Here is a 27,993-nt window from a genome sequence, read left to right as displayed (position 1 = left end):
GCCATAAATCCAAGTTCATCGCTTACAAGTTCTACCTTCCACCAAATATTTGAATATAATTCAAGCAAGTTCATTTCCACTGCATAAAATGTATCACCCTTCCCCCACTGTCCAATCACATATTCATTATTTCCTTTTAAAGCCTCATCAGAGCACATTTCATGTCCACATTTCTAGCAACATTCTGTTGATGGTGCCAAATGTATTCTTTAAGATGACAGAGACTTTCTCTATAGCTCTCCTCACTTCCTTCTGATCCCTCCCCAGAATCACCTTTGATGCCCATAATTCTACCAACAGTCTCTTCAAGGCAATGTAGTAGGCTTTCACAATTAGGCACCTTAAAACTCTTCCAGCCTTTACCCCTTACCAATTCCAAAACCACTTTCACATTCTAGGTATTCATTAGAGCAACACCCCACTCTCTGGCACCAAATTCTGTCTTAGTTATCTAGTGCTGCTATAACAGAAATACCACAAGTGGATGGCTTTAACACAGAGAAATTTATTTTCTCACAGCTTAGGAGCTATAAGTCCAAATTCAGGGCTCTGGTTCTAGGGGAAGGCTTTCCCTTTCTCTGCCAGCTTGGAGGGAAGGTTTTTGTCTCCAGTTTCTGTTCCTTTGTTCTTTGGGAATCTTCATGTGGCATAGCGTCTATCTCCCTCCACCCCCATTTGTGCTTGCTTGCGTGCTTGCTGAATCTGCCTTTATATCTCAAAAAATATTAACTCAAGACACACCCTACACTAACATTGCCTCATTAACATAACAAAGAAAACCCATTTCCGAATGGGATCATAACCACAGGTATAAAACCTGTTGCTACTGAATCAGTTCTGACTCATAGTGACCCTATAGGACAGAGTAGAACTGCCCCATAGAGCTTCCAAGGAGCACCTGATGGATTCGAACCACCAACCTTTGAGTTAGCAACTATAGCTCTTAAACACTACACCACTAGGGTTTCCTAGCACAGGTATAGGGATTTGGATTTACAACACATATTTTGGGAAGACACAATTCAATCCATAACACCCATCTTTAATTTTGGGGTTCTTTTTTTTTAACATAGTTGAAATATCCTGTAAAAACCGTTTTTATCCTATTTAAAATTAGCATTTTAGCATAATCAGGTATTCATGTTATTACAAGTTCTTTTAAAATATTCTATATAATATTACATTTTTTTTTTTTTATCTTATAAGTGACATAATTTACTTAATTCTTGTTTTGTTGCTGGATACTTAGGTGCTTTTTTTTTTTTTCCGTGTTACAGATAATATACTAATCGAATATATGGATTATTTTAATTCAGCCTATATACATGGAAAATGTTCCCTGGAATTAATGTTATTTTCACATTCATGCCTCTTCTGCTCTTCCTACGCTTGCCCTCAGTACCCTCACCTTCTTTCCCAACGCTCACCATACCGTGCCCACAACATAAGCACACAGTCACATATTAGACATGACTTCAACTTAAAAAGGCAGAATCAGTGTTCAGAGTTACATTGCCAAAATGGATACTGAGAACTACAAAGCTGTTTAAAGATCCTTGGCAGGTACTCTGTTTACATAAAGCATAAAACCTGATCTTGATCTTTTATAACCCTATAAAAGAGTCTGTAGCATTCTGTAGAAGGAGAGAAAACACATCTGTCACCCCATATCTGAACAAAGGGGCACCTCATTAGCTCACAGCCGATAGCCAACTGTGCTCATTCACAGTCATGCCACCAGCCTCTCACAAGGGTCTCTGCTTCATTCAGATACTTGACTACTCTCTGGAAGTTTTACCATAAAGGTCAAAAACTGGAAGCTTAGAAGCAGAACATTCTCATAGAAAGTTTTGTTTATTCTATGATGTTTTGGAATACTTTAAATTTATTGTTATTTTTAAAATAGGTAATCACACATAAAGTTTTTAAGTTCTGTCTTTTAGAAAGTTGGTGGACTTGGCCATAAAGGGCCCCCCATCCTATATGTAACAGTTAGTAGGAGACTGAAATATTGGGACACTCTAAACCTGTTTAACTTCTTCTTTGTGCTATCTGCCTAGCTCCTGTAGACATCTGAATCTATACAGTGTAGGCTCCAGAAGGAAACGTAGAGGGGAAGCATTCCTCATTGCTCTTACTAGTCATCTATTCTTCATTAAGGCAGGAATCAGACTCTATTTACTATGTTGCTGTTAGGTGCCAGCCAGTAGATTTTGAACTCATGGTAACTCCATGTGACAGAGTAGAACCGCTCCACAGGGTTTTCTAGGCTGTAATCTTTATGGGCGCAGATCGCCAGGCCTTTTCTCCCATGGAAGAGTTGGTACATTTGAACCACACACCTTTCGATTAGTAACCAAGTGCTTAACCGTTGCACCAATAAGGTTCCTTATATTATACGAGGTAATAATCCCTTTACACTGTTCAACTCTGTGAGCACATCACTGAGAGTCTGTAATATACCTTATAAATGTTGAATCACTACCCTAAGACTATCACAACAGCCCCACAAGAAAACCAAAAGCATACATTCCATTCTCCCTCTTTTAGAACTCACAAGTGTGCAGAAGAAACGCTCACTCTCATAAATCAAGTTTTACATATCCTTATACCCTTGCATAAGCCAAAGGAGAATCAGAAAATTGCAAGCCCATCAAAGTCCTTTGAAGAACTCCTGAATATTCAGAAAAGGGGGAAAAAATTCCACCAACACTATGATGAGACTGTGTCTCACGTACTTTGGACATGTTATCAGGAGGCACTAGTCCCTGAAAAATGACATCATGCTTGGTGAAGTAGAGGGTGAGTGAAAAATAGGAAGACCCCGGATGAGACGGATTGACACAGTGGCTGCAACAGTGAGCTCAAACATAGCAATGATTGTGAGGATGGTGCAGGACCAGGCAGTGTTTCGTTCTGTTGTTCATAGGGTTACTATGAGTTGGAACCAACTCGACGGCACCTAACAACAACAACAACACTATAGTTTAATGTTTGGTTCTTCTCTCTCTTTCTCACTAGTTAAAAATGATTCAACATTACAGCTTCTGATTAGGCTATTAATAGAACTTTACTCTTAAATAATAGCTTTAATGTGAACATAAAACTTCAGCACACACTATCAGGTCTGTCTTGGACATAACTACTCCCTTAGGACGTGTAAGAACAGATTATTCATTCATTCTGCAACATATGGAGAAGAACAGCCTGCTATTAAAAAAAAAAAAAAATGCATGCCGTGGTAAACATACACGTTTCCAGTGCTGATGCTCTAGCACCATGTTAAGGTTAAATCGGAAGCAAACGTAAGAGCCTTTACTGAAAGCACTGCCTAAATTTCTTAGGTTAAAACATGGCATACTTCTATACTAAATAATTTTCTCATAGCTTTTTGTTTCATTCTTCTCATTGCCTGCTTCTTTTCCTGGTCCCTCACTGTCATCATTTCTTACTACCTTCTCTTTATTCAGTGGCCGGTTCTGTGCCCGTGAAATGTCTTTGCCAAGGTCTAGAGCTTGGCTGTGATGAAGCCAACTTGCGAGCTGTCCCATCAGTTTCTTCAAATGTGACTTTAATGTAAGTAGAAAAGAATGACTTCATCCTGACAGTCAGAATAGCACCTGTAGAACTGTATCATAATTAAGCCTTGTTGTTAATAATAATGCATTTTTATCCAAAGGTGATGTCATTTTTCCTTGGTCTATTATAAAGAATGCTGATTTTTTTTTTTTTTTACTGTTGATTAAATGTTAGACCCTATTCTAACTTATTTCATATATTATTTAATGCCTCATGAGAATTCTCAAAATATTTACTATCATCATATTTTATCTAAACAAAAGATTCCATCAATTGTCTGTCCTACTAAAAAATAAGGGAGGGAAGCTGCCAATTAAACTATTAAAACTATATGTTTTCCTATCACATAGACTTTTATTTGACACTTATTCAATAAACTCTTTTAGACTTTACTGGACACAGTTTTTAACATACTGTTACGTATAAATAAAAAAAAGAAAATAAGTAAATAAAGTGATTAAAATATTATTAAGTAATTAATACTTAAAGTCCAACTCTTCTGGATCACATTTTGAGTCAGAGATTTGTTCAGTTGTTTCTTAACTCAAATTTATATATAGAAAAGAAAAACATTTTCTCACATCTAATAGCTATTTTGTTGATCTAATATTAATTTGAATCTAACACACCCCAGTTGGGGTGTGTGTGTGTGTGTGTGTGTGTGTGTGCACGCGCGTGCACGTTCGTACCAACAAGATGTAAACGTTTGGCTTAAACTTTGAAAAAGACATCAGAAAGGGGGAGTTCAGATTTCTTAGATGGATATTTTAATCAATATGCTTACTGGGATTTTTTATTTGTTTTTACCAGATGATTTAGGGCCTTGCAGCTCTGACTTTTCCCAATGTATGAGGACAAAATAGGAGTAATTGTGGTTTACAAGTATTGGCAAGTGCTGCTTGTTTCCCAAACCACTTAACGCAGCATTTATGTGCTTAAATATAGGAGAGAGAGCTACAGCCCAGAGCTTTTGTAGATAGATAGTGGTACCACCAAATTCAGAGTCTGGGAGCTTACCCAACTGACAGGTGTCTGGGAGTATGAGCTGAGAGCATCAGGCAGCGTAAGCCACAAAGACTTGTTTTCTAAAGGAGATGACATTCCCACCTACACTGAGGCAAAAGTAGAGCTTTTCAACATTCTGTCCTATCCCAGTCCCACAACAGCTCTTTTTTATAGAAATTAGCCTTAGTAGAAAATAACAATAATCCCAAAAGGGATCTGAGATTCTCTAGAGAGTTTCTATGATTGGAACTTCTGAGTATAAGAATTTGTGATGGTCTCATTCTATTTTTAGGGGGGAAAAATCTCTTATTATCTGCACTACTTCGTATCAAATTACTAGAAAATCTAAATCAAAGAATACCCTGGTAACGCCAGCCCCCCTTTTCATTTTCCCACAAGGAAGGTTTGAGTCTACTCTTCAATTCAAGGAACCTTCATAAAAGGAAAGAATGGAGGGAAAGGGCTGAAGAACGCAGGGTATGAGGTAGAGACTAACAAGAGGGTGCACGCCCCACCTACAGGCACTGAGATTTCTATAAAAAAGAAAAAAACACTGTTCGGGCCCAATTCATACATATATGTATGTAATGGCAGACATCCATACACATACATACACTCATAAAGAGACGTGGACAGGTGTGAGGACCACCAGTTTAAAAGAAAAAACTGAGATCCTCATGAGTGATTGGCTACAGGATAGTGAGGGAGAAGGAGCTTCAGAGCATCAAGGTTTCTATCCTGAGCAATAGAGTGATCTGAGAGTGGGGAAGACTTGGTGGCGGTAAGTGAGGAGGACTAGGACTGCAACTTCAGATGCTTTCATTATTAGGTTACAGGCCACTGGGTAGAAATTTCCAACAGGCATTTGGAGATGTAGGAATAAAGGAGTGAGGTCAATTTAAAATTTATTTCTACAACATTATGTTTTTTTATTAAGAAAATGACATTTTCTTCTGTTTTGGGTTGAGCAGCTTGGTTCAGGTTGTCTGTTTATACCCTTCACTGCTGAGCACTGGCTCTCAGTATCATACCAGCTCCCATTCTTTTTTTGTCCAATTCCGTAGTGAAAAAAACTCTAGCTTTACAGCAAATGCATTGGGAGGGTAAATGCTAGATTTTATTACTGAACTCCTTCCACGTTGTGAGTTGAAACTGTTATAGGGAAATAATGTAAGAAATGGACTAAATTGTGGACAAGTAAAATGAGTTTTAAAAAAGTCAATAATCCAAGTAATGCTGATCGAAGTTAGGGATTTTTTTTTTTTTTAATTTCACATAAATGATAATGAGCAAAACAAGCAAACACAGATAAAAGTGAATATCTGTGGATTGTTCTAGCTTGCCAAACATTGACTGTTTAGAAAGCTAACTTTAAGATTCTGGACTTTAATTACTTGTTCTTAGACGTCGCCAAGTTGGTTCTGACTCATAGCGACCCTATGCACAACAGAATGAAACACTGCCCAGTCCTGTGCTGTCCTCACAATCATTGCTATATTTGAACCCATTGTTGCAGCCACTGTTTCAATCCATCTTGTTGAGGGTCTTCCTGTTTTTTGCTGATCCTCTACTTTACCAAGCATAGTGTCCTTCTCCAGAGACTGGTCCCTCCTGATAACATGTCCAGAGTATGTGAGGCTCAGTCTCTCCATCCTCACTTCTAAGAAGCATTCTGGCTGTACTTCTTCCAAGACAGCTTTGTTCATTCTTCTGGCAGTCTGTGGTATGTTCAATAGTCTTCGCCAACACCATAATTCAAAGGCATCAATTCTTTTTTGGTCTTCTTTATTCATTGTCCAGCTTTTGCATGCATATAAGGAGATTGAAAATACCATGGCTTGGGTTAGAAACACCTTAGTCCTTCAAAGTGACATTTTTTGGGGGGGAGGGGGTTAATAACTCAAACTACATGATCCCATGGAAAGAGCTTCTTTTAAGAACTAGGTTCTACAGATGGCTTTGACAAAGATGATAAGGCTAGGAAGTTTCATACACATGTACACACACATACACCATATATGTGTGTGTTTATTTGTATGCATATCTATTTTTTTTCTATAAATACATATACACATGAATATATAAAGTCATCATCAGTTAACATTGATAGAGCTCTTATATGCTAGTGCACTACAAAGACCTTACAGAAATAATTATTTCATATAAATGTTACTGAATAAGGGAAGGTGGGTCCTTGTCTGACGCGTTCAGACTTGCCAATTATCTGGACACCAGCCTTTGAGAAAAAGAAAATAAATTTATGGCAATGCACACAGCAAGGAATCGGAAGGAGGTTCCTCAGATCCAGCTCCCCAAGCTACAGGGAAAAAAAAAAAAAAAAACAGGGAAGCAAGGCTTATATGCGATTTGGGTGGCAAGATGGCAGCCACGCAGACATACTGGGGACGGGAAATTCTAGAAGGTGGCCAGGAAATAGGAGGTGGCAGGGTTCTTGTTGGACCTTTTGTTTGGGAATAAGGTCTAGGTGATGATTTTCCTTCTGATTCATTCCTCCTGTTGCTGCGACCTCTGCAGTCACAGCTAGCCCTTCTGTGCATTCTGGGGCAGGCCAAATCTGGCTTGGGCTGGTTTAAGGACTAATGGAAATTTACTGGCATTCGTAGGGTCAGGTTACATAAATATCCTCATTTTAAAGATGACATAAATGAGGCCTAAGCATACTAACAAACTTGCCCGAAGGCATGGAGATAATAAATAGCAAATCCAGGAATTAAACCCAGATTTTCCCAACCCCAAGGCCTATAATTTATCCACCATAAGCCACACTTCTCTTTAGATTATAGATGATAGAATGCTTCAAAAATCACTAAGTTCTGGAACACTACTATGGTACATAATCTCCACTACAGTCTTAGAACTTTTCTTTTTCTCTTTATTTCTATCATCAACAATGGAACTGGCATTTTCCTTGAAGTTTTTTATTTTTTTAAACAAAGAAACTTACTTTTTATCTCTGTATGACAGTAATTCCATAAATATTGATTTTTTTTTTTAAAGTTGACTTTAAGATATGGAGGTTCTTAACCAACTGAGCTCGCTCAAAGGCTAAGTAATGCTTTTCTATCCCTTCATTCAATAAATATCTATTGAGCACCAGTCATGCGATCCATCCTTGGGTGGCGCAAACAATTTGCTCTTGGCTATTTTTTTTTTTTATTAACTGAAAGGGTGATGGTTCAAACCTACTCAGCAGCACCTTGGAAGAAAGGCCTAGCTATCTGTTTCCATAAAGATTTCAGACAAGAAAGCCATATGGAGCTGTTCTACTCTCCAGCACATGGGGTCATCAGGAGTTGAAACTGACTCAATACCCAGTGTTTGTTTTGCGGGTCCCCACGTGGCATAAACTGTTCTCGGCTACAAATTGAAAGGTTGGCAGTTTGAACCCACCAACTAGTGCCACGGAAGAAAAGCCTGAAGATCTACTTCCATAAAGATTACAGCCAAGAAAACCCTATGCAACTCAGTTCTACTCTTTAGTATATGGGTCACCAGGAGTTAAAATCAAATTGACAGCAACATGTTTTGTTTTTTTTTGTTTTGTTTTGTTTACCATGTACCTTGGAATATATGTTGTTGTTATTGTTCTTAGGTGCTGTCAAGTCGACTCCCACTCATAGCGACCCTATGTACCACAGAACAAAACACTGCCTGTTCCTGCTCCGTCCTCACAATCATTGTTATGCTTGAGCGCATTGTTGCAGCCACTGTGTCAATCCATCTCCTTGAAGGTCTTTCTCTTTTCCATTAACCCCGTACGTTACCAAGCATGATATCCTTCTCCAGGGACTGATTCCTCCTGACAATATGTCCAAAGTATGTAAGACATGGTCTCACCATCCTTGCTTCTAAGGACCATTCTGGTTGTACTTCTTCCAAGACAGATTTTTTCCTTCTTTTGTCAGTCCGTTCAGTATTCTTCACCAACATCACAATTCAAAGACATCAATTCTTCTTCAGTCTTCCTTATTCATTGTCCAGCTTTCGCATGCACATGATGTGATTAGTCTTCAAGGTGATGTCTTTGCTTTCTAACACTCTAAAGAGGTCTTTTGCAGCCTATTTGCCCAGTGCAATGCATCTTTTGATTTCTTGACTGCTGCTTCCATGGCTGTTGATTGTGGATCCAAGTAAAATGAAACGCTTGACCACCTCAATCTTTTCTCCATTTATCATGATGCTGCTTATTGGTCCAGTTGTGATGATTTTTGTTTTCTATATGTTGAGGTGTAATCCATACTGACGGCTGTGGTCTTTGATCTTCATCAGCAAGTGCTTCAAGTCCTCTTTACTTTCAGCAATCAGAGTGATGTCATCTGCATAATGCAAGTTGTTAATAAATCCTCCTCCAGTCCTGATGCCTCATTCCTCTACATATAGTCCAGCTTCTTGGATTATTTGCTCAGCATACAGATTGAATAGGTATGGTGAAAGAATACAACCTTGAGACACACCTTTCCTGATTTTTTGCCTATAATTATAAATAATTGAAATACATAAGCTCTTGAAATACATCAGTGAACAAAAAGGGTGTAGAGGTTGGGCATATCACCTAGGACCTTTAGGTCATTGTAAGAACTTTAGCTCTTATTCTAAGTAAAATGAGAGCCATTGTAGGGTTCTACGCAGAGGAGTTACATGCTATGACTTAGATTTTTAAAGGGTAGCTCTGGCTACTTGTTAAGAATAGACAAAGGTGCAAAGGTAAAAGGGGCAAAAGTAAAAGCTGAGAGACCAGTTAGGCTATTGTAGTAACCTGGCAAGAAATGGCAGAGGCTTATACCAAGGTGGTACCTGTGGAGATGATGGGATATTGTCCAATTCTTGTTATGTTTTAAAAGTAGAGCCAACAGGATTTCTGGATGGACTGGATGTATGACAGAGTGAAAGAGGAGTCAAGGATTCCAAAGTTTTTAGGCCAAACAATGAGAAGGTTGGAGTTTACATCAATTGAGATGGGAAAAGCTTCCTCATAGGGAAGAAGACTAGAAGGTCAGTTGCAAACAGGTTAATTTTGAGATATCTACTAGATACTTTAGTAGAGATAACAAGTTGGCAATTCGATATGTGAATTTAGAATTTATTTGGGCTGAAGACCAATTTAGAAATCATCAATATATATTGCTATTTAGACTGGACACTCCTACACGAAGAAAAGAAGAACAAAGAGAAAGGATGTATGGAACAACCAATTATTTGAAGAAACATTCAAAAAGTTAGTGTCCTGGGAGCCATATGAAGAAAATCTTTAAAAGAAAGGGAGAGATCAACTGCAAAGGCTGCTGCTAATAGATGAAATAAAATAATGACTGAAAATTGACCATTAGATTTAACAATTTGGAAGTCAATGGTGGCTCTAACAAGAGAAGCTTCCATGGGTAGATGGGATCAAATCCTTTTGAAGTAAATTTAAGAGAGACTAGGATTTCCTTGAAGCCCTGGTGGCAAAGTGGTTAAGAGCTCAGGCTGCTAACCAAATGCTGGCAGTTCGAATCCACTGACCACTCCTTGGAAGCCATATGAAACAGTTCTACTCTGTCCTACAGAGTCGCTATGAGTCAGAATCAACTCAACACAACAACAACAACAGGAATTTCTTAGACTGGAGAATAACAGCAATTGTTTGATTTTTAATCTCCTCATAGATCTTCCCCCCAAAATGAAAAAAATCCAAAAGGAGCACAAATAAAAATATACATGGTCCACACCTTCAGCATTACCAATCAGCATTATTAGAACACAGAATACCATAATCCTCAAGTTACCTGTAAATATAGGAAAAACAAAACACCAAATTCCAACAGAGCTCCTGCCACTTCAAACTTATAAGCAGGAAGGAAAGCATAAGAATTCCGTGAAAAAAAGAAAGAGGCTGGGGACAATGAAGCAGATATGAGGTCATGCCCACTGGGAGAAATTTCAGCACTAAGCAGCAAAATACTGAACACAAATCTGGAACGTGGTGGTTCATAGCACTGGCAAAGGGAAGGGGCTTGAAAATGAGTAGGGCCAGACGTGGTAGGCTCAAAGAAGCATTATTTCTAGAGAAAATTCAGATAGTGAAGGAGTGGTGGTATTTGGGGGTGTGGTAATGATGAAAAGAAGTAAATAAGAAAGGAAAATTAATTATCCTGCAGAAACAGAAGAGAAACATGACATGACCACTCTCTCCCCCTCATTTTCATACCAGCAATGTTACACATTAAAAAATAGCACTTAACTGCTTAGTTCTGGAACTAAGAGTCTTGTCCATAAAATGACAAGGAATAGAAAAAAATTTAAACCATTTCCATACAAAACCATGATAAGAAAACAAAGCTATGAATATGAATCAGAACAGTTCATATGATGAAAATTCTTTCCCAAAATACCAGCATCAGCATAAAAGAAAATCATAGCACAAAAGTCCAAACTCAATCAAAAGAATATGAAAAATATGAAGACTAGATCACAAGCTGCTCGAAGGAGAATAGAGTCTAATGAAAATTGAACAAGAAGCATTGTCGGGAGGTGGGGGGAGAAAAACAAGAAAATGAAAATAAGTTAAAGAAAGAAACAAAAAAAGACCAGAAAGTGCATTTTTGTCTTGGAAGTGGGGCAGAAGAACATAGATCATAGGTAGGTAGACAGACAGACAGACAGATAGGTGCTGTAGAGTTGACTCCAACAGAGCAAAACATTGCCCAGTCCTGCATCATCTTCATGATCTCTGGCATGTTAGAGTCCATCCTTGTGGCTATTGTGTCAATCCATCTCATTTCCTTCACCTTCATTGGCCCTTAGCTTCACCAAACATGATGTCCTCCTCTAGCGATTGATCCCTTTTGATCCAAGAGAATCAGACAATGTTCTGTTGTGATCCATAAGGTTTTCACTGGCTAATTTTCAGAAGCAGGTTGCCAGGCCTTTCTTCCTAGTTTGTCTTAACCTGGAAGCTCTGCTGAACTCTATCCACCATGGACAACCATGCTGGTATTTGAAATACCTATGGAATAGCTTCTAGTATCATAGCAATACACGAGCCACCACAGTACAACAAAATGACAGATGAGTGATGGAAAGATGAACATAAACATGTTTACTTGGGGTCCCTGAAAAAGAAATGAAAATTTAAAACCATAATTCAAGAAAACTTTTCTGGAAATAAAAGATAATTTGAATCTACATATTGAAAAAGCCAGGGAGTACCCTAGAAAATTGGCATAGAGTGATCAAATCTGAGACATATCTGAGAGTATTAGACTTTAAAGATGAAGAAAAAAGTCCTCGGGTTCTCCAGGTAAAAACATCAAATAACTTAAAAATCAAGAGAATTAGACTGTCTTTAGGCCTCTCAAAGAAAAAAACAAAACAAACAAAAAAAGGAACAGCATTTTCAAAAAATTTAAGAGAAGAAAGCACTAACCAAAGACTTAGTATCCAGCTAAGCTATCCTTCAAGAATCAAAGCTATAACAACATGATTAATGTAATTGATAGCACTAAATTGTACACCTGAAAAATGTTGAGTTGGCAAATGTTGTGCTATACATTTTTACTACAATAAAAATAAAAGAATCAAAGCCATAGAACAGCAGTTTTGAATTTGCAGTATCTCTTATATACTGTACACACATGCACTTCCAGTGGACTCAACCAAAGAGCTTCATCCACCCAACCCCAACTCTGATTCACGCAAGCAAGCTTAGCTAGCTACCAACAGACAGACGTCTGGATCCCAGGTACAACGGTTTTGAATTTTTTATTTTGCTACTACTACATTGCTTTTCTAGAAAATTCAGTTTGGGTCCCATTCAAAACAACCACAATTAAGTGGACTTAGCCTTGGAGCCCTGGTTGCACAGTGGTTAGGAGCTCAGACTGCTAACCAAAAGATCAGCAGTTCAAATCTACCAGCTGCTCCTTGGAAACTCTTTGGAGCAGTTCTACTCTTTCCTATAGGGTCCCTATGAGTCAGAATCAAATCAACAGAAACGGGAATGGGTTTTCAGTCTGTTGCTTATCAATTCTGATACAAAAGAAACCTTTCTATACAATTTATTGGAATTTGAAATAGAATCACTTATTGAACAAAGACGGTTCAATTATATGTACCAACTGATAGCTTCCTTCAAAACTAATTTGAAAAGGAAGAAACAATAATGGAATGTGAGGAATAAAAATTTTGAGGAATATAAAGTTATTTAAATTCTTGATGTATTTTAAATGGAAAACTATTGGCACTCAAAAACAGACGTTTTCTAACATTTGTTAAATAAAATAATATGGAAAAGGAGAACTTAACTGTATCAATTATTTTCCGTTTTATTTTTTTTTAATGATCAGAATTATAATTTTTTATTTTATCATGTTTTAAGTGAAAGTTTACAGCACAAATTAGTTTCTCATTTGCACACGAATTATTTTGTGACATTGGATGCAATCTGTGCAATATGCCAGCACTCTCCCCATATCCATCCTAGGTTCCCCATGTCCATTTCTCCAGTTTTCCTGCTCCTTCCTCTTTCTGGTCTGTGTTTGAGCAGGTGTTCCCCATATGTATACTTGATTGAACTAAGAAGCACGTTCCTCACGTGTGTTATTGTTGGGTTTTTAAGCCTGTCAAATCTTTAGCTGAAAGGTAGATTTCAAAGGTGGCTTCAGTTCCGAGGTAGCAGAATGTCCAGGGGCTATAGTTTAGGGGGTTTCTCCAGTTTCCGTAAGGCCCGTAAATCTGATCTTTTTTTGTGAATTGGAATTTTGTTCTACATTTTTCTCCCACTCTTTCCAGGACCCTCTATTATGAGCCCTGTCAGAGTAGTCAGCGGCCTGCTCTGGACTCAGACTGGTGAAGGCTGTGGTTCATGTAGCCCACTAGTCCGTTGGACGAATATTTTCCTTGTGTCTTTGGTTTTCTTCATTCTCCTTTGCTCTGAACATGATAGGACCAAAAGATATACATCAAAAGTAGGATGTAGAGCATTTTCTTTATGAAGTATGTTACGCCAGTTGAACTAGATGTCCCCTAACACCATGGTCCCCAGCCCTCAGCCCCAGTAACTGGGTCCCTCAAGGTGTTTGGATGTGTCTACGAAGCTTCTATGGCTTTGCCTTGGTCAAGTTGTGCTGATTTCCCCTATATCGTGTGTTGTCTTTCCTTTCACCTAAGTTAATACTTGTCTACTATCTAGTTAGTGATTTCCCCTCCCCACACCTTACCTCCCTCCCAGCCATCAAAAATTGTTTTTTTCTGTGTGTAAACCTTTTCTTGGGTTTTTGTAACAGTGGTGTCATACAATATTTGTCCTTTTGTGATTGACTTATTTCACTCAGCATAACGTCCTCGAGATTCATGCAGCACGATGTATGATGTTTCACGGATTTATCATTGTTCTTATCTTTGCGTAGTATTCCATTGTGTGTATGTACCGTAACTTGCTTATCCATTCATCTGTTGATGGGCACTTAGGTGGCTAATTTTTAGGAGCTCCTAGTTACTAGTGTTTATGCATTGTTAGTTATGTTTTGTATTGTATTTATGCCATGTATTATGGTCTTTAGTGTTGTCCCTATTTTTTCTTCCATGATCTTTATCATTTTAGTTTTTATGTTTAGGTCTTTGATCCATTTTGAGTTAGTTTTTGGGTACAGTGTGAGGAATGGGTCCTATTGCATTTTTTTTACAGATGGACACCCAGCTTTGCCAGCACAGTTTGTTAAAAAGGCTGTCTTTTCCCCATTTAATGGACTTTGGTCTTTGCCAAAGATCAGCTAACCATAGGTAGATGGGTTTACATCTGGGTTCCTGATTCTGGTCCATTGGTCTGTATGACCATTGTACCAGTACCAGGCTGTTTTGACTACCATGGCTATATACTAGATTCTGAGAGCAGGCAGTGAGAGGCCTCCTACTTTGTTCTTTCTCTTCAATATGCTTTGCTTTTCAGGGCCCTCTTCCCTTTCCATATAAATTTGGTGATTAGTTTTTACATCTTATTGAAGAATGCTGTTGGTATTTGGATCAGGATTGCATTATGTCTATAGATAGCTTTGGGTAGAATTGACATTTTTACAATGTTTAGTCTTCCCATGCACGATAGGAAGTATAGTATGGTATGGTAGGTTTTTCCACTTAAATAGGTCTCTTTTGGTTTCTTGTCATAGTGTTCTGTAGTTTTCTTTGTTTAGGTCTTGTTTAGGTTTTTTACGCTTGGGTTAGATGTATTCCTAAGTATTTTATCTTCGGGGGGGCTATTATAAATGGTATTGTTTTCCTGATTTCCTTTTCAAAGTTCTCTTTGTTGACGTATAGGAATCCAGCTGGTTTTTGTATGCTTATCTTGTATCCTGCTACTCTGTTGAATCTTTCCATTAGTTCCAGTAGTTTTCTTGTGGAATCTTTAGGGTTTTGTATGTACAGGATCATATCATCGCGAATAGGGATAGTTTTACTTCTTTCTTTCCAATTTGGGTACCCTTTCTTTTTCTTGCCTTATTGCTCTATCTCGGGTTTCCAGCACAATGTTAAAGCAGAGTAGTGATAAAGGTCATCCTTATCATGCTTTCATCCTCCTGTTGAGAATGATGTTGGCTATTGGTTTTGTGTAAGAAGATGTATATGTATAGATGCCCACTATTATGTTGAGGAATTTTCCTTCTATACCTATTTTATTGAGAATTTTTATCAGGGATAAGTATACAATTATAGTGTTTTGACCTAATTTTTAGAAAAGATTAATACCCTTTAATAATACAAAATCAATTTATTAGAACTAGTTCAAATGATACTATGGATATGAATGTGATATAATGAAATAGAGTGTTTCCTAAAATCCAAGTAGTAAAGGAAATGCAGTTTATAATTATCCATATTGCTGTGGTAGTTTAAAAGTAATGAAAAAAAAAAACTTTAGGTAAGAAAAAATTTACATTTATTTCAGGTCACTTCAGTGGAATTTATTAAGAAAGCTTCCTCCTGATGGCTTCAAGAAGTACCTTGATCTTCAGAAGCTGTAAGAAAAATTCTAATTTCTAATATTAAAATAATTAACTACCAATTTTTTGGCATATCTCTTTCTCCTCACTCCACAGAGATCAACACTGTACCACTGTGTGAGCCTAATCTGGCTTCTGAGAGTTGTTTAGCTGTTAGCTAGAGACTGCAGGTAACATTTTCCTGAGTAGTTCTGGAAGTCATTATAGAAAAATCTCAGATGCCTTATATCTCTAAAGAGACTGGAGTAAGTGCACTGCGAATCCTCCTGCCACAGTGGCCGAAATGGAGGCACTCAGGATCTTCTTACTTTCTGACAGTATTCTAGCATGGTGTGCTTCAGGGCCCACCTCAGACAAAGAGGTAATGATCTTTTGCCAGATCTGCCATCAAGATCAGATAGTGAAGAATTTTCTTCCCTGTGCTTGCAAATCCATACTCCACTTAAGATAGCAAGCTGTGGTGGTCTGAAACCTTGAAGCTTATTATTCTTGGACTTCATCTTCACACCCCCCTTGCAGGTTGAGTTTTAGTTTGGCCTTAAGTAGCTTCCCTTCAGTTTAGAGTCATGTATTCACTCTCAAATTCCACAATGGCCCAGGTGACATTTACCTGTTATTTAGGTCAATTTTGTAACCAAATCATACTACTGAACTGTTGAGTTTAAATATTCTGTGCTCTAAATCTAATTTTGTTTTTCACACCTGTGTTGGTTTTACACTTGAGAAACCTGGTAGATAGATAATATCTTCGCTTTTTTTTTTAAATAACAGGTATGAGTATAGAGGAATCAGAAGAAAAATTAATCAGTTTCACTCAATGAAATGTTCTGAAAACCTAGATATTTGACAGAATAGCTTAAATATATTTCATATTTGAAAATAAAAATTATAATGAAAATGTATTGTCAGAACTTGATTCTCAATCAGCAGAGAAGAACTTTTCAAAAACAGGCCTGATACAGAAACTTCAAGACGATGCTTTCTTATTCTATTATCTGATTTCAAGAAAATGAAGTTTTCTGATCTGTAGCACCACCTTATGTCCGCATGTTTAAAAGGAGTTACGAGTGTGAATCTAAATGCCAAAATTCAGTTTTAAATAATAAAGTACTTTAGCGTTTTGGACAACGAACATTGAACTAAATTCCTGAACAGTCAAACAATAAAACAGTCATAATAACCCAATTACAAAAATATTTCTCATTTTGTTATCAAAGGTGCAGCTTGATTCAACCTCTAGATAATGCACGCAGTCTGTTGCTTAGCAGATGATTAAAACAGTTAAAAACAAATAAATAAATACATATCAAAGTCTTTCTGTGCATTAATGGGACAGATGCATACCTACTCCATGATTGCGCCCAGAGCAAATTCGGTGAAATTGTTAAATGCATAGGAACCTTTATACTCTCTTTTAGCCAAAATTTCTAATTACATGGGAGTCCACTTGTGTTGATTTCTCCCTTGTTACTCCTAAAATTTATAGCAGATTGCATATAAATGTGGGACACCCTAACAGAAGGAAGTCGGTGACCTTCATTCAGAACAAGAAGTCAGGCCTGAACCCCTTGCTTATCATTCCCCACAGCCTGGGGCAAGTACACACAGAAGTGCAAACAAAGCTTTTTAGTTGCCTGTGCCCTTGTATCTATTTCCTTTTACCGCCAGTTAACTCAAGGCCAAACTTCCATATTACTTCAGTTAACTATGTATGCCTGCATCTTGTGTTGACATGACAGTCTAACATATTTTTCTAGCCCTAATCCTTTTTAATTACTTTTTTTTTTTTTTAAGTATACGCCTTATAAGCCACTTTAAACTCTTTTTTTAGAACAAGGTTGGGCATGTAAAATAACAAAATCAAAGTTAACTTGGTTGACACCCTAGACTTAGAGACACCAACAAACTAAAACTCGAAGGATGGAAAAAAATATATCAAGCAAACAACAATCAAAAAAGAGCAGGAGTGGAGATATTCATTTCTGACAAAATAGACTTTAAAGTTAAATCCATCAGAAAGGATAAGGAAGGACACTATATAATGATTAAAGGGACAATACACCAAGAAGATATAACCATATTAAATATTTATGCACCCAATGACAGGGCTGCAAGATACATAAAACAAAATCTATCAGCATTGAAAAGTGAGATAGCTCCACAATAATAGTAGGAGACTTCAACACATCACTTTCGGTGAAGGACAGGACATCCAGAAAGAAGCTCAGTAAAGACTCGGAAGATCTAAATGCCACAATCAACCAACTTGACCTCATAGACATATACAGAGCACTCCACCCAACAGCAACCAAGTATACTTTCCTTTCTAGTGCACATGGAACATTCTCTAGAATAGAGCACATATTAGGTCATAAAGCAAGCCTTAGCAGAATCCAAAACACTGAAATATTACAAAGCATCTTCTCTGACTATAAGGCCAAAAAAGTGGAAATCAATAACAGGAAAAGCAGGGAAAAGAAATCAAACACTTGGAAACTGCAAAATACCCTGCTCAAAAAAGACTGGATTATAGAAGACATTAAGGATGGAATAAAGAAATTCGGAGAATTCAATGAGAATGAAAACACTTCCTATCAGAGTCTTTGGGACACAGCAAAAGGGGTGCTTAACATCATCCTGAGACCAGAAGAACTAGTTGGTGCCTGGCCACAATCGATGACTGCCCTGACAGGGAGCACAACAGAGAACTTCTGAGGGAACAGATCAGTGGGATGCAGACCCCAAATTCTCATAAAAAGACCATACTTAATGGTCTGACTGAGACTAGAGGAATCCCAGCAGCCATGGTCCCCAGACCTTCTGCTGGCACAGGACAGGAACCATCCCCGAAGACAACTCATCAGACATGAAAGGGACTGGTCAGTGGGTGGGAGAGAGATGCTGATGAAGAGTGAGCTAATTATATCAGGTGGACACTTGAGATTGTGTTGGCATCTCTTGCCTGGAGGGGGGATGGGAGGATAGAGAGAGAGGGAAGCTGGCAAAATTGTCACGAAAGGACAGACTGAAAGGGCTGACTCAATAGGGGGAGAGCAAGTGGGAGTATGGAGTAAGATGTATGTAAACTTATATGTGACAGACTGATTGGATTTGTAAACGTTCACTTGAAGCTTAATAAAAGTTAATAAAAAAAAAAGGGGGTGCTTAGAGGCCAGTTTATATCAATAAATGCACACATCCAAAAGAAGAAAGGGCCAAAATCAAAGAATTATCCCTACAACTTAACAAATAGAAAGGGAGGAACAAAAGAAACCCACAGGCACTAGAAGAAAGCGAATAATAAAAATTAGAGCTGAACTAAATGAAATAGAACACAGAAAAACAATTGAAAGAATTAACAAGACCCAAGGCTGGTTTTTTGGAAAAAAATCCACAAAATTGATAAACCAACAAAAGAAAAACAGGAAAGGAAGCAAATAACCTGAATAAGAAATGAGATGGGCGATATTACAACAAACACAACTGAAATTAAAAGAATCATATCAGATTACTATGAAAAATTGTACTCTAACAAATTTGAAAAACCTAGAAGAAATGGATGAATTCCTGGAAGCATACTACCTCCCTAAACTAACACAAACAGAGGTAAAACACAAAAACAGAGGTAGAACAACTAAATAGACCCATCACAAAAGAAGAGATTGAAAAGGTAATCAAAAAACTCCCAACAACAAAAAAAAAAAGCCCTGGTCCGGACGGCTTCACTGCAGACTTCTACCAAACTTCAGTAGTTAATACCACTACTACTAAAGATATTTCAGAGCATAGAAAAGGATGGAATACTACCAAACTCTTTCTATGAAGCCAGCATATCCCTGATACCAAAACCAGGTAAAGACACCGCAAGAAAATTATAGACCTATATCCTTCATGAATGTAGACGCAAAAATCCTCAACAAAATTCTGTCCAATAGAATTCAACAACATATCAAAAAAATAATTCACCATGACCAAGTGGGATTCATACCAGGTATACAGGGATGGTTCAACATTAGAAAAACAATTAATCTAATCCACCACATAAATAAAACTAATGGCAAGAATCACATGATTTTATCAATTGATGCAGAAAAGGCATTTGACCAAGTTCAACACCCATTCATGATCAAAACTCTCAGCAAAATAGGAATAGAAGGAAAATTCCTCAACATAATAAGGGCATTTTTTTATACAAAGCCAACAGCCAACATTACCCTAAATGGAGACAGCCTGAAAGCATTCCCACTGAGACTGGGAACGAGACAAGGATGCCCTTTATCATTGCTCTTATTCAACATTGTGTTGGAGGTCCTAGCCAGAGCCACTAGGCTAGATAAAGAAATAAAGGGCATCCAGATTGGTAAGGAAGAAGTAAAAGTATCTCTGTTTGCAGATGACATGTTCTTATACACAGAAAACCCTAAGGAATCCTCCAGAAAACTACTGAAACTAATAGAAGCGTTCAGCAGAGTATCGGGATACAAGATAAACATACAAAAATCAGTTGGATTCCTCTAAGTCAACAAAAAGAACATGAAGAGGAAATCACCAAATCAATGTCATTTACAGTAGCCCCCAAGAAGATAAAATACTTAGGAATAAATCTGACCAGAGATGTAAACGACTTATACAAAGAAAACTACAGTACACTTCTGCAAGAAACTAAAAGAGACTGACATAAGTGGGAAAACATACCTTGCTCGTGGATAGGAAGACTTAACAATATAAAAATGTCTATTCTACCAAAAGCGATCTATACATTTAATGTAATTCCGATCCAAATCCCAAGGACATTCTTTAATAAGATGGAGAAACAAATCACCAACTTCATATGGAAGGGAAAGAGGTCCCGGATAAATAAGGCATTACTGAAAAAGAACAAAGTGGGAAGCCTTACTTTACCTGATTTTAGAACCTATTATACTGCCACAGTGGAAACCCTGGTGGCATAGTGGTTAAGTGCTACGGCTGCTAACCAAAAGGTCGGCAGTTTGAATTCACCAGGCGCTCCTTGGAAACTCTATGGGGCAGTTCTACTTCTGCCCTATATGGTCGCTATGAGTCAGAATTGACTCGATGGCACTTGGTTTGGGTTGTTTGGTTTATACCACCACAGTAGTCAAAACAGCCTGGTACTGGTACAACAACAGATACGTAGACCAATGGAACAGAATTGAGAATCCAGACGTAAATCCATCCACATATAAGCAGTTGGTATTCGACAAAGGCCCCAAAACAGTTAAATGGGGAAAAGACAGTCTTTTTAACAAATGGTGCTGGCATAACTGGATATCCACCTGCAAAAAAAATGAAACAAGACCCATACCTCACTCCATGCACAAAAGCGAACAAAGACCTAAATATAAAACCTGAAGCGATAAAGATCATAGAAGAAAAAGTAGGGACATCGTTAGGAGCCCTAATACATGGCATAAACGATAAGAATGCAGAAGAAAAACTAGATAACTGGGAGCTTCTAAAAATCAAAAAAAAAAAAAATTTTTTTTTTTTTTTTTTTTTTTCTAAAAATCAAACACCTATGCTCATCCGAAGACTTCACCAAAAGAGTAAAAAGACTACCTAAAGACTGGGAAACAGTTTTTAGCTATGACATTCCCGATCAGCACCTTGTCTCTAAAATCTATTTGATACTGCAAAAACTCAACTACAAAAAGACAAATAATCCAATTTAAAAATGGGCAAAAGATATGAATAGACACTTCACTAAAGAAGACATTCAGGTAGCTAACAAATAGATGAGGAAATGTTCACGATCATTTACCATTAGAGAAATGCAAATCAAAACTACAATGAGATTTCATCTCACTCCAACAAGGCTGGCATTAATCCAAAAAACACAAAATAATAAATGTTGGAGAGGCTGTGGAGAGATTGGAACACTTCTACACTGCTGGTGGGAATGTCAAATGGTACAACCACTTTGGGAATCGATTTGGCGCTTCCTTAAAAAGCTAAAAATAGAGCTACCATACTATCCAGCAATCCCACTCCTTAGAATATACCCTAGAGAAATAAGAGCCTTTACACGAACAGATATATGCACACCCATGTTTATTGCAGCACTGTTTACAATAGCAAAAAGATGGAAGCAACCAAGGTGCCCATCAACGGATGAATGAATAAATAAATTATGGTATATTCACACGATGGAATACTACGCATTGATAAAGCACAGTGAGGAATCTGTGAAACATTTCATAACATGGAGGAATCCGGGAGGCATTAGGCTGAGTTAGTCAGTCGCAAAAGGACAAATATTGTATAAGACCACTATTATAAGAACTTGAGAAATAGTTTGAACTAAGAAGAAAACATTCTTTCGTGGCTACAAGAGGGGGAGGGAGGGTGGGAGAGGGGTATTCACGAATTAGATAGTAGATAAGAACTACTTTAGGTGAAGGGGAAGACAGCACACAATACAGGGGAGGTCAGCACAATTGGACTACACCAAAAGCAAAAAAGTTTCCTGAATAAACTGAATGCTTCGAAGGCCAGCGTAGCAGGGGCAGAGGTTTGGGGGCCATGGTTCCAGGGGACATCTAAGTCATTTGGCATAATAAAATCTATTAAGAAAACATTCTGCATTCCACTTTGAAGAGTGGCATCTGGGGTCTTAAATGCTAGCAAGCAGCCATCTAAGATGCATCAATTGGTCTCAACCCACCTGGATCAAAGGAGAATGAAGAACACCAAGGACACAAGGCGATTATGAGCCCAAGAGACAGAAAGGGCCACATGAACCAGAGACTACATCATCCTGAGACCAGAAGAACTAGATGGTGCCTGGCTACAACCAATGACTGCCCTGCCAGGGAACACAACAGAGAACCCCTGAGGGAGCAGTGGGATGCAGACCCCAAATTCTCATAAGACCAGACTTAATGGTCTGAGACTAGAGGGACCCCAGTGGTCATGGCCCCCAGACCTTCTGTTGGCCCAGGACAGGAATCATTCCCAAAGCCAACTCTTCAGACATGGATTGGACTGGACAATGGGTTGGAGAGGGATGCTGGTGAGGAGTGAGCTTCTTGGATCAGGTGGACACTTGAGACTATGTTGGCATCTCCTGCCTGGAGGGGAGATGAGAGGGTAGAGGGGGTTAGAAGTTGCCAAATGGACACGAAAAGAGAGAGTGGAGGGAGAAAGCAGGCTCTCTCATTAAGGGGAGGGTAATTAAAAAAAAAAATTTTTTTTTTTTAATTCAGAGTATGTAGCAAAGTGTATATAAGTTTTTGTGTGAGAGACTGACTTGTAAACTTTCGCTTAAAGCACAATAAAAATTATAAAAGTAAAAAAAGTTAACTTAGTTGGCAGACATGTAATCAACATGGGACATGGTTTGGGACATTAAAGATGTCACATGCTTGTAATTTTGGTAGCATTGTGTTGAACACTCATAAGATTGAAGAATTATAGGAAAGGGATGTTAAAACGTCTGACCTTTAGGACTGATTAGTGAGTGCTTTACTTTGCATTAAAGTTTTTATTCCTATAAAGTCCAAATATTAATTTTTAGCTATGTGTTTGCCTTTATGACTAGAACTTCTAAATAACCAGTCAATTATCCATGAATTTTATATCAAAACAAAATGCCATGAATATCTACTTTCAGTAGTCTATTTCATTGTATTTAACTTTTTTAATAATCTTTTTCACAGGTATCTGCAAAACAATAAAATTAGGTCTGTATCCATGTATGCTTTCAGAGGGCTGCACAATCTCACTAAGCTGTAAGTATCAGTGCCAGTTAATTTGCCCATTCCTCAGTGGCCTGTCAGCCCAGCCTAGTCCAGCCCACGAGTCCTTCTGCACAGAGGCTGGCAGCGTGAGATTTTGAGTCAAATAGGCATGGATATCTGAGTCCTGAGTTCATCACTTACAAAATCAAGTCATTAGACCTAGTTCAAATGATACTATGAACATGAATGTGATAGAACAAAATGAAATGAAATTGGTCAATTTGTTTTCCTTTCTAAGCATCATTCCCTCTACTATAAAACACAAATTAATATGGTTCCTACCTGAAGGGCTGTTGTAAGGACAAAATGAGGGGAAAATTATTTATACTGTATAACTGTGCCTAGCACAAGAACTCAATATGTATTAGCCATGGTGACAGGGATGATTACTGAATAAAATTAAAATTTAAAAGCCTGGTGGTGCACTGGTTAAGAGCTCAGACTGCAAACCAAAAGGTCGGCAGTTCGAATCCACCAGGCACTCCTTGGAAACCCTATGCAGGCAGTTCTAGTCTGTCCTATAGGGTTGCTATAAGTTGGAATTGACTCACCAGCAATGTTTTTTTGTTTTTGCTTTTTGGTGTGATAATATTTATGTAGCAGAATACTCAGACTTCCCTAGTTATTATTTTTCCATTATCCCTGCTTTTATCCGTAAATAACATATAAAGTACTAAAGGATGAAAGAGCAAAGCTTTTAAAAATAGATTTTCACAAAGTTCCAGTTCATTGAGTTCTGCCAAGTGGTTGAACCCAATCTCCTAGAAGTAACTGAATAGAAATATAACCACACATTACATAAATGAACAACTCCCTGTATTTCTATTCCTGTCCCCTTGCTTTTAACCCCATTTTATCCTAACCCAAAAAGCTCATCCCAATCAGATTGTGGTATCAGAGTTTGGGAAAGAGTTAAAAGGGCCACCTAATCATTTACTAGCAAAATGGAAGAAGACCACAAGAGGCTCAAGACGTTCACAGTAACCACTCTCCCCATGTCCTCTTGCCTTCTACCCTATCCTTCCTCTGTCATGTCTTGGCAAACTGCCCAAAGTCAATATTGAACTCATTCTCATCTGAATCCTGACTGATTTTCTTTCTAACCCTCCAGGGACTTATTCAAAACTTGCTAAACAGCATCTGCTTGGTTTAATGCCTAAGACGTAGAGAGGAAACTCTTGAAAGTCTGTATGGAACCAGAGAGTAAAGTTAAAACTGTCCTCCATCTGTTTTTTCATAGCACTGGAATATTGTTGGGTCATCACCTGCTTCTAGTTTTCATAAATAATCTTTAAATACTTGCTAGTCACTCATCCATAAATATTCATTAGTCCTTAGAGTGTGCAACTGCTTCAACTAGATATCATGGGGATAGGAGGAGAAATCAGACACACTGCCTTCAAACACCTCACACCCTAGAATTTCTAGTGGGGCACTGTCCTGTCCCTGGGGAGAGCCAGACCTCTTGCTCTCTAGAAGCTCATTGTCTTAGGTGAGAAAATAACACCAACGTATATTCAACAATTAGAGAACGAGGAGTTTACTTAATTCTTAAACCTGTGTTGTTCAGACCAAAACTGCTATTACAGTTCATTGAAAGGAGTCCAGAGCATTGAAGGCTGACTCTGAAAAATGAGTTAAAATAAAACAGTTGCTGTGGAGCTGATTCTGACTCATGATGACCCCTTGTGGCCAGAGCAGAACTGTGCTCCATAGGGTTTTCAATGGCCGATCTTTTCAGAAGGAGATCACTAGGCCCTTCTTCCGCGGTGCCTCTGTGTGACTCAAACCTCCAACTTTTTGGTTAGCAGCCAGGCAAGTTAACAATTTGAACCGACCCAGGGACTCCCAAAAAATTAGTAGGATCGGGCTAAACAGATGAGCATAAGTACAGGAGTGGATCCAGTGCCTTCTACCCAGATGGAGTGGGTCTCTTCTCTTGCCTTTTAAGAGAAGCCCCTGAGATGTTAAAGGGGAAAGATTGAAGCTGTTCCTTACACCTTCCTGAGCCCAGTTGACACCTTATGTTTGGAAGGGAAGGAAGGAAGTGGCTCTAACATGTGGCATCACCCCTTGCTATGCTTAGGCTCAGTGCTTCACAGTGCCCACCCCCCACCAATTCAGGTGTTTTCTCCTCAGCGGTGGCAGAGCAACCGTACATCATACATGCTCCTCCTTTCTCCTATGTTGCTGTAATAATAACCTGTTCAACAGGCAGTCTCCCTCTAGACTCTAAGCCCCTCAAAGAAAGGAATGCCATAGCGAGCCCAGTGCCATAGAGCAGGCACTCAGAACAATGTGATGAGTAAATGAATAGATAAATGGATAGATTTTAATTTATTATTAATTATGTTATATTATATGATTATATAATGTATTATATAATATTATTTTATAATATTTTTATGTTATAATTATATATTATATTACAATAATATATGTTATTATATTAACTAATTATGAAAAAACTTGAAGCTAGACATGATAAGGTAAATGGTAAGAAACTTTCAGAGATTCAGTGGAGGAGGAATACCATGACGAGATTCATATATAGGGAAATTTAAGATGGTTTTTTTTTTGTTAGCTTTTCTTACTGTAAAGCATCAAGAAGGTACAATTTTATTCTATTCATTTCTCCATTTTCAGGTATCTCAGTCATAACAGAATAACCTTCTTGAAGCCAGGTGTTTTTGAAGATCTCCACAGATTAGAGTGGCTGTATGTTTTATTTATGTGGTATTTTATGATATTAGTTATTATAATCTAAAAGTATATAAATGAATCAATTTCTTTTCTTCTGGCTGGCAGGATAATTGAAGATAATCACCTCAATCAAATTTCCCCACTAACGTTTTATGGACTAAATTCTCTTATTCTCTTGTAAGTACTAAACTAAAACAAATATTTCAGTTGAAGCAAAGGACATGAATAAAAATTACTGCGTCAATTTTAATACTACAAAATTTGAAATTGTTAAAACCCCAAAAAGGCCTTTTCAGCTGAAAACCATTTCTTCATTATATCTACAAGGCTGTTCTGTAGTTTTGAAAATTTGAACAATTTTGTAAGGCCTTCTGTCTTCTAGAATGTCAGTCCATCAAAACTGAATATAACCTCTGCCATCTTTTATGGAAGTATTCTTAAGCCAACCGTTAGTGTCCTATGTTAATCTTGGTAAAGAAAACTAACATTCATCTAAAGTTACTCTTTTCCACTACCCACTGTTGAAGGGGCTGTATTTCAGTTACTAACATTGCTGCTCCCTCCCACATTATAACTAACACTTGTCAAATTTTATTACTAATAATCACATAAATATGACAGGACTTACAGAGCAAATTAGAAGTAGAAGACAGCTAACTTAGTTGATATTCATGGTTTCATAGTAATAACGATAATAATCATAATAATACCACATTTGACTTAAGATGAGAAAAGATTCACAGAAATATGACTTTTGCTTCTTCTCTTTTTCAGAGTGCTGATGAATAACGCCCTCACCCATTTGCCTGACAAACCTCTTTGTCAGCACATGCCAAGACTACATTGGCTGTAAGTTACTGTATCTCTTTTTAAGGTCAACTAATTTTTCTATTTTGCCTAATCCACTTCAGATATCAGGGTTTTTTATAATGATAAATTGTTAATATCATATTACATTTTTTTCAAATTATTTGAGCATGATTTTTATCCATATTATCTACACTAACTCCTCTAAATGCTCACCGAAATAAAACAACTCAAAACAACCTTTTTTCAAGTCAGAAAGAAAGAAGGCAGAAGGAATATAGAATGGATAACACTCCCATAACATGGCGCCTTTCCCCCACTCATCTGTTCTCCTAATCTGCTACACAAAGAATAGCCACTTTTGTTTCATCCCTAAATTCCGAATAATGAGAATATGATATTCAGTATTTATTCTTTAAATCTTATCACAATAGAATATGTTGCATAGAATTTTTTACTTGGTAGCTTTGCTGGTGATATTAAGTATTATCTACATATCTCCAGTAAATTTGCCTATTTAGAATACAGAAGACAATGAAGAAATAAAAACCAAAATAACTCTTAAAGAGTTCAATCGATAAACTACATATACATGACTTTATTCATATAAAAACTCCCTCAGTCTCCTACTTTGTAGGAAAATCTCAAAAGGTCAATTGCTTGATTTTTCAGATCATAGATTAAGTGACAGCTGGTAGGAGTCCCCGGGTGGGGCATACAGCTAAATGCTACTAACTGAAAGGCTGACAATTCCAACCCATCCATAGGAGCCTCAGAAGGCGGGCCTGGCGACCTGCTTCTGAAAGGTCACAACCGTGAAGGTCCTAGGAGCACAGTCTCACTCTGTGAAATGTGGGGTTGCCAGGAGTCAGAATCGACTTGACTCTGTGGCAGCTGAAGCTGGAAACGTAACCTGGTAATAAAGCAAGACACATAAATGTTACGAAAACTAGATGTAGCGGTTTAAAATATACTTGTTTGGAACCACTGAAAGGAAGACATTAAATAACACAAGAATGACACTTTAATGCTACAATGCACAACTACCAATAAAATATATAATATTATGAGCCTGTATGCATCAAATAGCATTTATATAGCAACCAAAACCACATAGAAAAATAGACATACATAAGCAGTAAGAA

The 27,993-nt window shown here is 37.7% G+C and overlaps 1 protein-coding gene across 1 annotated transcript in view; it reads left to right on the top strand.

Moving 5' to 3' along the window:
- RXFP1 (relaxin family peptide receptor 1) overlaps positions 1-27,993 on the top strand; it is a 134,634-nt gene that overhangs the window by 53,802 nt on the left and 52,839 nt on the right. Inside the window, exons 5-10 of the mRNA XM_049852805.1 lie at positions 3,471-3,576; positions 15,524-15,595; positions 23,258-23,329; positions 25,985-26,056; positions 26,147-26,218; positions 26,816-26,890. Of these exons, the coding sequence (XP_049708762.1) occupies positions 3,471-3,576; positions 15,524-15,595; positions 23,258-23,329; positions 25,985-26,056; positions 26,147-26,218; positions 26,816-26,890 (469 nt within the window). The remainder of the gene's footprint in view (positions 1-3,470; positions 3,577-15,523; positions 15,596-23,257; positions 23,330-25,984; positions 26,057-26,146; positions 26,219-26,815; positions 26,891-27,993) is intronic.

Source organism: Elephas maximus, chromosome 13 (assembly GCF_024166365.1).
Source record: "Elephas maximus indicus isolate mEleMax1 chromosome 13, mEleMax1 primary haplotype, whole genome shotgun sequence".
Lineage (NCBI taxonomy): Eukaryota > Metazoa > Chordata > Mammalia > Proboscidea > Elephantidae > Elephas > Elephas maximus.
The sequence above is the reverse complement of the archived record's forward strand: the minus strand, read 5'-3'. Positions and strand labels throughout refer to the sequence as shown.